The 12,018-nt window shown below is 44.9% G+C and overlaps 1 protein-coding gene across 1 annotated transcript; it reads left to right on the top strand.

Annotated features, from left to right (window-relative positions):
* The first annotated feature begins 2,648 nt into the window (after positions 1–2,648).
* On the top strand, positions 2,649–6,936 carry LOC121270525 (gastrula zinc finger protein XlCGF49.1-like). The gene is made up of 2 exons (XM_041175892.1): positions 2,649–2,676; positions 5,602–6,936. Exon 2 carries the CDS (start codon positions 5,704–5,706, stop codon positions 6,460–6,462), a length of 759 nt encoding a protein of 252 aa, XP_041031826.1. The 5' UTR covers positions 2,649–2,676; positions 5,602–5,703; the 3' UTR covers positions 6,463–6,936.
* The last annotated feature ends 5,082 nt before the right edge of the window (positions 6,937–12,018 follow it).

Consider the following 12,018-nt stretch of genomic DNA (forward strand, 5'->3'; position numbering starts at 1 on the left):
TCTTCTTCCTGCCAATGAACAATTTCACATTTTCCCACATTATACTCCCTCTGCCAGGTTTTTGCCCACTCACACAACCTGTTTATATCCATCTGCAAACTCTTTATGCCATCTTCACAACATACTTTTCTACCTATCGTGACCATCTATCACTCCACCAATGGTTACCATTTTGTTATTTAGTGAGGACACAAGATCTGAAATTTCCTCCTTAAACTTCTCCACCTCAGTTTCCTCAAGATACTCCTTAAAACTTCCCTCTTTGACCAAGCTTTTGATCACCTGCCCTAATATCTCCTTATGTGGCTCAGTGTCAAATGTTACTTTCTAACATTTCTGTGAAGTGCCATGGAAAGTTTTATTATGTTAGAGGCACAAATAAATACAAATATTGTCACTGACTTGGACATATATTGTTGTTCTGCCTCATTAGTAAGACATTGTAACTCAACATGTGAAGTAGTTGTTCCCATTCTGCCATTGGAAAATTTTCAACAACATTGCCCCTGAAAAATATGGCAGCCGCGCTTGCATCCCCTGCACATTGCGAATAAAGATGGTGGTCGTTAATCCGGATCTGCAATTGGGAGAAAGCTGAGGCCTCACTCGGGGCAATCAGCTGTCTGGCTTAAAATTTCAAACAATGCTTGGCAGTAACTCTCAGTCACCATTAACTGGTACATTCTCCATGGCAACGCTTCTACCAATCAGAGTCCACTTACCAAGCAATCAGCACTCTTCTCATACAGTATAGAGTTGTTGCTTCCCCTGACATTGGTAGTCTTGTGATTGTCCTGATGAGCACATGATGAAAAGCTTTGACAACGTGTCTTTATTCAGCAATATACTTAATGGCAGTGTTGCAAAGAGTGTACAGGGACAGGGGGAACTGGGCTTTGATGTGTACAAATGTTTGGAGGTGACAGGACATATTCAGAGAGCAGTTAACAGAACATCTGGGATCTTGGGTTTCATAAGCAGATATAATGTATGCAAAAGCAGAGAAAGTATGCTGATCAAAAACAGAATTACCTGGAAAAACTCAGCAGGTCTGGCAGCATCGGCGGAGAAGAAAAGAGTTGACTTTTCGAGTCCTCATGACCCTTCAACAGAACTAGGTGAATCCAAGGAGAGGGGTGAAATATAAGCTGGTTTAAGGTGGGGAGTGGGTGGGGGGGTTGGGTGGGGGGAGAGAAGTGGAGGGGGTTGGTGTGGTTGCAGGGACAAGCAAGCAGTGATAGGAGCAGATAATCAAAAGATGTCACAGACAAAAGAACACAGAGGTGTTGAAGGTAGTGATATTATCTAAACGAATGTGCTAATTAAGAATGGATCGTAGGGCACTCAAGGTACAGCTCTAGTGGGGGTGGGGTGGAAAGACTAGCAGGGCATAAAAGATTTAAAAATAATGGAAATAGGTGGGAAAAGAAAAATCTATATAAATTATTGGAAAAAAACAAAAGGAAGGGGGAAGAAACAGAAAGAGGGTGGGGAGTTCAAGATCTAAAGTTGTTTAATTCAATATTCAGTCCGGAAGGCTGTAAAGTGCCTAGTCAGAAGATGAGTTGCAGTTCCTCCAGTTTGCGTTGGGCTTCACTGGAACAATGCAGCAAGCCAAGGACAGACATGTGGGCAAGAAAGCAGAGTGTTTAAATGGCAAGCGACAGGGAGGTTTGGGTCATTCTTGCAGACAGACCGCAGGTGTTCTGCAAAGCGGTCGCCCAGTTTACGTTTGGTCTCTCCAATGTAGAGGAGACCAAAGTATGTTGATCCTCCTTTATAAAGCTCTGGTTAGGTCACACCAAGAGTATTGCATCCAGTTTTGGTCTCCACCCTTTCAGAAAGATGTGAGGGTCCTTGAGAGGAAACAGGGGAGATTCATCAGAATGGTTCCAGGAAAAAGGGAATTCAGTTGCAAGCTTAGATTGGAGAAGCTGGAGTTATTCTTCTTGGAGTAACGGAGTTGAGGGGAGATTTGATGGAGGTGTACAAGATTGTGGCAGGTTTAGATCAGGTGGACAAAGTAAAAGTTGTTTCCATTTGGTGATGGTACAAGGATTAGGGGGACATAGATTTAAGGTTATGGGCGATAGACACAGGGCAAATGCAGGGAAGAACTTTCACACAGCCAGTGGCAGTAGCCCCAAACTCACTTGAGTAAGAGGGGAATTGAAGCAGAGACGTTTGGTTTGAGTTTCCCGTCTTTAACTCCTTTCCATATAATAATATAAAAAGGAGATTTATTTTTAAAATCCATCAGAGAGACCAGGATAGAAATTGAGGTGAGACAAACATATCCCTTGGTTTGAGTTTACTGTGTGTAAATCCTCCCACTCCTAACCCCCTGGAAAAGGTGTTTCCAAACATTCGGTGTAAACTGGGCTCCGGGAGTTTCTAATCCGGGTTTGGAGTCCTACACCGGGTGTTTGTGAACCCTCCCAGTTCACCCTCCAGCTCCATTATTCTCCTGCACTCGGCCCTTTCTCACGCCCTGGACTTTCACCCTGAGCGCTTGCAACTCGCACTGCGCATACTTCACTCGCAGCTCGGCCCCGCCCATCATTCACTTCGATTGGCTGGAGGACCTGCCGCTACCATTCGGTCTTCCAGCCCCGCCCCCTCTTTCTGCCGTCAATCATTCTGAGCTGGCGCATGCGCAATCTCTGGACGCAGACGGTGAGAGACTTAGAGCGAGCGGATTTAAAATGTGGGGTTTACAAAAACCGAGTGCGGATTCAGAGCTGAAAATAAACCTCGGATCATAGATAGGGCTGGGAGGCTTTATAAATTTATGTTTTTTCCCCCAAACCTTCGATAAGGAGCCAGTGATTCCGCGTTTCATGAAGTCAGACTTAGGCCTCTTTTCCAGAAGTAGGCCCGTGTTAACGGCGCCATCTTTATAGGGGACAATGAGCGACAGGGCATGTGTGGCCACCATCTTTGTGGGGGGCAATGTCCAACAGGGAGCATGTGTGGCCGCTATCTAAACAGGCTGCAGACCCGGATGATTGACCCGCAGGAGGGACAATAAATCAGAGATGGAGTTTGGTGTGAAATCAATGGGTTGTAAAACAGGAGATCAGGGTAACAGTCAGAAACAACAACAACTTCTATTAACATCATAAATCATCCCAGTGACCTTCACAGGGAAATTATAAAAGAAAGTGTGACATCCAGACACATGAGATATTAGGGCAGGTGACCAAAAACTTGGGCAAAGAGGTTTAAGGAGAGTTTTAAATAGTCTCTTGGTCGTACAGAGCTTGAGTATTACTGAAAAAAGAGACATGCTGTCAAAGCTTTTCGCTTTGCGCTCATCAGGGTAGATGCAAGAATCCCAAATTTCAAAGGGAACAACAATTTATCCTGCATGAGAAAAGAGTGCTGAATGGCTGGCCAGTCAGCTCTGACTGGTTCTTCCAACGGAGAATACAGTGGGGAGCAATTGTTCTCTGTGCTTTTGTTCAATTCAACGTAAGGTCCCCAGCCTGAATTTGTTACTTCTGCCTCCTGCAGTGTAAATGAGCCCAACCGATAATCTTTGCAATTTGATGTTCTTGCATCCTGATGAGTAAAGATAAATAGTTTTGACAATAATTTGATTAATATTCAAGTGTCTTAAAGGGGGGAAAAGTGTGGTAGACATGTGGAGAGTTAAAGGGAGAGAATTTCAGAGCTTTTGGATGAGGGAACTGAAGGCACGCTCACTAATGGTGGAGCGATTAAAATAGGGAATGTACAAGGCCAGAATTAGAGCAGTGTAAATATCTCAGAGTGTTGTGGGGCTGGAGGAGATTGCAGAGATAGGGAGGGATGAAGCCATGGAGCGATTTCAAAACAAGGATGAGAATTTTAAAATCAAGTTGCTACTAGACTGGGAGCCAAGGCAGGCCAGGAAGCAGAGGGACTCGCTGCGAGTGAAGATGCAGACAGCAGATATTTGGATGGCTTCAAGTTTACAGAGGGTAGAATGTGGGAGACCAGCCAGGAATGTGTTGGAATAGTCGAGTCTGGAGGTAACAATGCAGGGATGAGGATTTCGGCAGCAGGTGCACTGAGAGCTCGGGTGATAGTATGGAGGTGGAAACAGGCGATCTTAGCGATCGCACATATATGAGGTCACAATCCCATCTCGAGATCAAGTGCAACACAGAGGTTGTGAATAGACTGGCTGAAATCTCAAATTAAGCCAAGGAGAGGGATGGAGTTGGTACCTAGGGAATTCACATTGGAGCAGGGACTAAAAACAGTGTCTTCAGTCTTTTCAGTGTTTAACTGGGGTTAATTAGTCATCAGGAAGAGAAGCAGGAACCAGAATGTGCCATGAGACTGATCCCAGGTTTAATTTAGTTAGAGAGGGAAAGAAGGAAGGAAGGAAACCCAGGGAGGTTTGGAGAAACAACCTTCACGATTGCTCATGAAATCTCTACACTGTAAATTTTTGGACACAAGGTCTGCTATTCTGCCTGGTCGGTGAGGGGGTTTCAGATTAATGTTTTGTCTTGGGTAGTGATTCAAGTGAATGATCAAAAAAGTTGCTCCCTCTGGTTGTACGAATTTGTTAAAAAAGATACAGAAAGAATTGTCCAAAGCTTTGTTTGGATTTCAGCACAGGGAGGAGGGAGTGTGGTCAATGTTGTCTCCTCTACACTGGGGAGTCCAAACGCAGACTGGGTAACAGCTTTGCAGAACACCTCCGGTCTGTCCACAAGCATGATCCAGACCTTCCTGTCGCTTGCCATTTCAACACACCATCCTGCTGTCATGCCCACATGTCCGTCCTTGGCCTGCTGCAACGTTTCAGTGAACCCAACTGGAGGAACAGCATCTCATCTTCCAATTAGGCACTTTACAGCCTTCCAGACTTAACGTTGAGTTCAACAACTTCAGACCATGAACACTCTCGTCTATCCTCACCCCATTTTTAATCCCCTTTTTTTCCAGATTCATCTTTATTTTTCATCCAGTTATTTTAATTTTTATTTTTATTCATTTATCCATGGTTTTATCCCCTTTTTGATTCCTCCTTCTATCCTTTTATCCCCAACACCACCCTCTCCCCCCACCCCTATCCCCAAAAGGGCCATCTGTTACTTGTTCCATGTTGTTCTTTCACACAATGCTACCCTTGTTCTGCTATAATCGCATTTTGCTTGCTTACCTTTACGCCACTATCAGCACTTTTTTTAGCCCTTACCATCATCGTTAACTCTCCCTTTGTCCTTTAGCTCATGATACCTTTGCCCCCACCTATCGCTGGCCTTCTACCCAGCTTAACCTGCTCCAACCCCCTTAACCAGTATAAATTTCATCACATTTCCACTCTCCTTCAGCTCTGAAGAAGGGTCATACGGATTCAAAACGGTAACCTCTGTTTCTCTCTCCACAAATGCTGCTAGACATGCTGAGGTTTTCCAGCATTTTCTGTTTTTTTTTTCATATTTCCAGCATCTGCTTTTATCAGGGAAGAGGGAGAGTATGTGGGACGGGGATTTGCAGCTTTGGGGGAACACAAATGGAAAAATGTTTCTGTGGAACTAGAATTGTCTGTTCCACACTACCTGTACTAGCAGTGATGAATTTTGTAAACTCCTTTTTCAGAGAATTGGAAGGGGAGGATTTGCAAACGGGGAACTCAAACCAAACACGTCAAGATCTGACAGTCACTCGATTCATCAGGACCTGAATATCATTGGTCTTTGAATGTGGAGGGAGAAATGTTTGTCTGTTCCGTCTGTGGGAAAAGATTTCAAACATCAGTGTGACTGGAACGAGAGACACACACACACCCGAGTGAGAGTGTTCCAGTGCACTGACTGTGGAACGAACTTTAACCAGTTACACAGCCTGAAAAGACAAATCACACCGTTCATAGCAGAGAAACTGTACACGTGTTCTCTGTGTGGACGAGGCTTCAACTTATCATCCAACCTGGAGACACAGAGACACTTGAACATGGAGAAACCGTGGAAATGTGAGGACTGTGGGAAAGGATTCAATTACCCATCCCAGCTGAAAAACCATCGACGCAGTCACACCAGGGAGAGGCCGTTCACCTGCTCCGAGTGTGGGAAGGGGTTCACTCAGTCATCCAGCCTGCTGACACACCAGCGAATTCACACTGGAGAGAGGCCATTTACCTGCCCTGAGTGTGGGAAGGGATTCACTCGGTCATCCCACCTGCTGAGACACCAATGGCTTCACACTGGGGAGAGACCATTCACCTGCTCTGAGTGTGGGAAGGGATTCACTCAGTCATCTGACCTGTTGATACATAAGCGGATTCACACTGAGGAGAGACCATTCACCTGCCCTGTATGTGGGAAGGGATTCACTGGGTCCTCTGAACTGGTGAAGCACCAGCAAGTTCACACTGGAGAGAGACCGTTCACCTGCTCTGAGTGTGGGAAGAAATTCACCCAGGCAACTAACCTGTGGACACACCAGCGAGCTCACAACTGACTCCAGAGTTTGGATTCTGCTGTTATTGCTGCTGTTAATAACACCAAAAACTGAACCTTCTTCATTCTGATAGCTGGGGTTTGTTTCTGCTGATGTTCACAATCCCTGTAACTGGGCTGAAATTTAATGTTCTGGATCCATAGCTGATTGTGTTCTCGGGGCTGCAGTGGACCAGGAGGCTCCACAAATATCTCCATCCTCAATGATGGAGGAGCCCAGCACATCAGCATGAAGCATTTGCAGCAATAATCAGCCAGAAATACCTAATCGATCCATCTCGGCCTCATCTGGAGTTCGCCGGGATCACAGATATCAGCCAATTCAAATTAATCCACATGGTATTGAGCAATGATTGTCGGCACTAGATACCGCAAAGGCTCTGGGCCCTGACAATATTCCGGCAATTATACTGAAGACTTGTGCTCAATGCCGCACCCATAGCCAAGCTGCTCCAGTACAGCTACAACCCTGGCATCTACCCAGCTATGTGGAAAATTGCCTAGGAGTGTCCTGCACACAAGGAGGATAAATCCAACCCGACCAATTACCGCCCCCATCAGTCTACTCTCAATAGTCAGTAAAGTGATGGAAGGGCTCGTCAATAGTGCTATCAAGCGGCACTTGCTTCGCAGCAACTTGCTCACTGTTGCTCAGCCTGGGTTCCACCAGAGTGACTGAGCTTCTGACCTCATTACAGCCTCAGTTCAAACCTGGAAATAAGAGTTGAGCTCTAGAGGTGAGGTGAGAGTGACTGCCCTTGACATCAAGGCTGCATTTGACCGAGTGTACCATCAAGGAGCTCTACCAAAAGTGGAGTTGATAGGAATTGGCGGGGGTTTGGGGGCGTGGGGTGGGGGGGCGGGGGGGTGGTGAATCTCTGCTAGCTGGAGTCAGACCTAGCACAATGGAAGATGGTTGGGAGTTGTTGTTGGTCAAACATCTCAGTTCCAGGACACCATTGCACGAGTTCCGCAGGGTAGTGTCCTAGGCCTAACCATCTTCATCAATGACTTTCCCTCCATCAAGTGGGGATGTTCATTGATGATTGCACAATGTTCAGCACCATTCACGACTCCTCGGATACTGAAGCAGTCCATGTCCAAATGCAGCAAGACCTGGACAATATCCAGGCTTTAGCTGACAAGTGGCAAGTAACATACACACCACACAATTGCCAGCCAATGACTATGTCCAGCAAGAGAGAATCTGACCATCGCCTCTTAACACTCAATGGCATTGCCATTACTGAATCCCCCACTATCAACATCCTGGGGGGTTATCATTGACCAGAAACTGAACTGGACTAGCCATATAAATACTGTGGCTACAAGAGCAGGGTCAAAGGCTAGGAATCCTGCAATGTGTAACTCACCTCCTGACTCCCCAAACCTGCCCACAATCTACAGGGCACAAGTCAGGAGTGTGGCAGAATACTCTCCGCTTGCCTGGATGAGTGCAGCTCCATCAACAATCAAGAAGTCTGACACCGTCCAGGACAAAGCAGCCAGCTTGATTGGCTCCACATCCGCAAATATTCACTCCCTCTACCACCAATGAACAATGGCAACAGTGAGTACCATGTACAAGATGCAATGAAGAAACTCAACAAGGCTCCTTAATAGCACCTTCCAAACCCACGACTACTACCATCTAGACGGACAAGGGCAGCATATACATAGGAGCATCACCACCTGGAATTTGCCCTCCAAGCCACTCACCATCCTGACTTAGAAATAAGTCGCCATTCCTTCACTGTCACTGGGTCAAAATCCTGAAGCTCATTCCCTAACAGCACTGTGGATGTAACTACACCAAAGGAACTGCAATGGTTCAAGAAGGCAGCTGGCCACAACTGTCACTACGGCAATTAGGGATGTGCAGTAAATGTTATATTTCTACACATGAGAGTGACAGAGGCCTAAGGAGAGACAAATACCAGAATGAAATGATATCGCCAACTTTGCTCAGTTTTTGTTCCATTTCTGACTGGAAATTTGTCAAATGAATGGAAATAAGAGAACATGGATGTGTTTGGATAGCTTTTCCTCTATTTGCACGATAATTAGTTCTGTCAGCGCTCGGTTAAAATTGTACATAATGTGAAGTGTAAGCGGCAGGATTCAAACTTACGTGGGGAGACCCCAATGGATTTTTAATCCACCGCCTTAACCACTCAGTCACGACTATATACTGTCATGAAGCAACATTACTGTATATACTGTTATTGGAAATTCGATGGGCCAAAGGGCCTTTTTCTGTGCTGTAGACCTCTATGACTCTATGACCCTATTTTTAAATTGGACTTGTAGCAGGGCCTCTGCCTGTGTGTGTCCGAATTGGATTAAAGCCAGCTGGTCTGGGTGTTTTGATGTATAGTAGTTTTGAGATGTTAAACATTAAGGTGAAGAGGGGACACTTGCATTTTGTTGAATAAAGGGGACACTTGCGTTTTGTTGAATAAACCATTCAAATACTGGGGATGAAATATTGCACCTAGCTAGGAGACACCAAGCAATGTTTATATTACTATTAAAATGGCTGCTATGAAAGTGGTTTTATTATTAAAAGAGGTTGGTTTCAAAGGGCCTGGTGATACAATGAGAATTTACATTGAAAGGGAAGGCTAGGTATATACAGAAGAGTTTTGTGTGCGGAAGTCAGAGGCATGGAAGATCTAACCACTGTGTTTGCAAAGGAACCTCATTTTGAATTCATACGGTAAAATGTGCTGTGCTCGATGTCTGTTTAAGTCTATGGGTTATTGTTGCCTTGGGGAAGATTGCCTGGGAGTGATTAATTTGGGACTTGTTTGAAACCTATTATGGTAGTAATTTGTAGACGTGTAGGTGTTCAATTTCTTATAGGTGATGACAGTTGTTTAAAGTTTCCCTCTCGGATTTTAAATAACTCAGCCTTTACCAGCTGCTGTGTCATACACAGACATTGTCAGCATATTAATATTATTTGTATAAAATCATAAAATGGTTGTAGCAGAGAAAGAGGATCTTCTGCCCGTCTTGTCCCTGCCCTGACCCAACCTTTTCCCCGGACACTGCAATTTATACTGACTCTCCCTGTTCTTGCTACCAAACTGGGAATGAAAGAGAGTATGAAAGAGGAAGGGAAGTGATGGGTTTTGTCAATCCCAGGGGAAAGAGACTCCAAGATCAGTTCATTGTGACAGTTCATAAAGCAACCAGAAAACAACATTCCCTAATGAGGGCCAAACCTGGACGGCAGTGGGAGCGCAGAATAATAGCATGTTTAGTTCAAACACAGAAGACTTGTTCAGCCAATAACAGCATCGAGTGTGTTAGACATGAGCATGAATGAACAGTGAGATGAAATAGTGCCACAAGCTGCGGATGAACAACTTCCAATTTCCAAAACCAACCAACCTAATCTCTGAACCTTTCAAGGTGCAGTCCCCAGAACTACACCCAGTCCTCCAGGTGTGATCTAACCAGAGCTTTGTATAACTGTAGCAAACCTTTCCCTCATTTCTATAACAGCCTCTGTAACCGGTTGTGCAGCAAGGGGGATTACGTTGTATATATCGACTGAGAAAAATAAGGAGGTGCTTGATCAGAATAAAATTCCTTTGCAAATTTGATTTGAAATTAACTTCATTTTTTGGAAAGCTGTATAAGAATCCCCAGCCTAACTTTTCATGTCATTGGGTCAGGGAAACTTTGTTAATTTTCACACACTGTGCATGGACACTGCAGAAGCCCCTGCACCTCTTTCAATATTGTTTTTCTTCACTTAGGGTTTTCAAAAGGGAATTGGACAATGACTTGAAGGGGAGAAAAATCAGGGTTATGGAGAAAGAGAAGGAAATTAAGACCAATTGGAAAGAACATTGTGAAAAGCTGATGTTAATATGATGGGTTGAATGGTCTCCTCATGTGCTCTGCCATTTTATGATAACACTATCAGATTAATTTGACGACAACATTTCTAAATCTGTCACCCCAATTCCACTTCCGTAAATCAAAGACCCAAAGTGCTGCTGCATGACCTCACAGTTTAACATGATGTGCAGGTGCCTCTGGCTCTGTCAGGTATTTTGTAGAGGAGTGGTTTTCACATGTCACATCTCAGTGAATCCAGCATTTGATATCCCAGTAATATTACCACTGTGCTCCCATTTCCTCAGTGACTCCATTATTAGATATGCCAGTAATATTATCATTGTGCTCCTGTTTGCTCAGTGACTCCATTATTAGATATCCCAGTAATATTACCACTGTGCTCCCCTTTCCTCAGTGACTCCATTATTAGATATGCCAGTAATATTATCATTGTGCTCCTGTTTCCTCAGTGACTATTATTAGATATCCCAGTAGTATTACCACTGTGCTCTCGTACCCTCAGTGACTCCATTATTAGATACCCCAATAATATTACCACTGTGCTCCCATTTCCTCAATGACTCCATTGCTAGATATCTCTGTAATATTACCACTGTGCTCCCGTTTCCTCAGTGACTCTATTATTAGATATCCCAGTAATATTACCACCCTGCACCCCTTTCCCCTGTGATTCCACTGTATTAGATAGTGGAAGGGGTAATGGAAGGCGTCATCAGCGGTGCTATCAGGCAGCACTTGCTTACAATAGCCTGCTCGCTGATGCTCAGGTTCGGTGACACCAGGGCCTCTCAGCCCCTGACCTCATTAAAGTCTTGGTTCAAACATGGACAAAAGAGCTGAATTCCCAAGGTGAAGTGAGAGTGACTGCCCATGACATTAAGTCAGCATTTGACAAAGTGTGGCATCAAGGAGCCCGAGCAAAGCAGGTGTCAATGAGAATCAGGGGGTAACCTCTCCATTGGTTCAAGACATACCTAGCACAAAGGCAGATGGTTGTGGCCATTGGAGGTCAGTCATCTCAGCTCCAGGACATTACTGCAGGAGTTCCTCAGGGCCGTATCCTTGGCCCAACCATCTTCAGCTGCTTCATAAATGACCTTTGATCCATCATAACATCAGAAGTGGGGATGTTTGCTGATGATTGCACAATGTTCAGCACCATTCGTGAATCCTCATATACTGAAGCAGTCCATGTCCAAATGCAGCAAGACCTGGACAATATCCAGGCTTAGGCTGGCAAGTGGCAAGTAGCATTCACGCAGCGCAAGTGTCAGGCAATGACCATCTCCAACTAGAGAGAATCCAACCATCCTTGATGTTCAATGGCATTAGCATCACTGAATCTCCCACCATCAACACCCTGGAGGTTACCACTGACCAGAAACTGACTAGCCATATAAATAGTGTGCCTGCATGAGCAGGTCAGAGGCTAGGAATCATGTAAAGAGCAACTCACCTCCTAACTCCCCAAAGCCTGTACACCATCTACAAGTCACAAGTCAGGAGTGTGATGGAATACTCCACACTTGCCTGGATGAGTGCTGCTCCAAAAACATTCAAGAAGCTTGACACCATCCAGGGCAAAGCAGCCCACTTGATTGGCACTACATCCACAAACATTCATTCCCTCCAGCACTGACACACAGTAGCAGCAGTTTATACCATCTAGAAGATGCACTGA

This window comes from Carcharodon carcharias, chromosome 27, assembly GCF_017639515.1.
Source record: "Carcharodon carcharias isolate sCarCar2 chromosome 27, sCarCar2.pri, whole genome shotgun sequence".
NCBI lineage: Eukaryota > Metazoa > Chordata > Chondrichthyes > Lamniformes > Lamnidae > Carcharodon > Carcharodon carcharias.

Bases quoted from the DNA above. Each gene is read 5' to 3' on its own strand.
- LOC121270525 (XM_041175892.1), top strand. From the start codon at position 5,704: ATGTGGAGGGAGAAATGTTTGTCTGTTCCGTCTGTGGGAAAAGATTTC.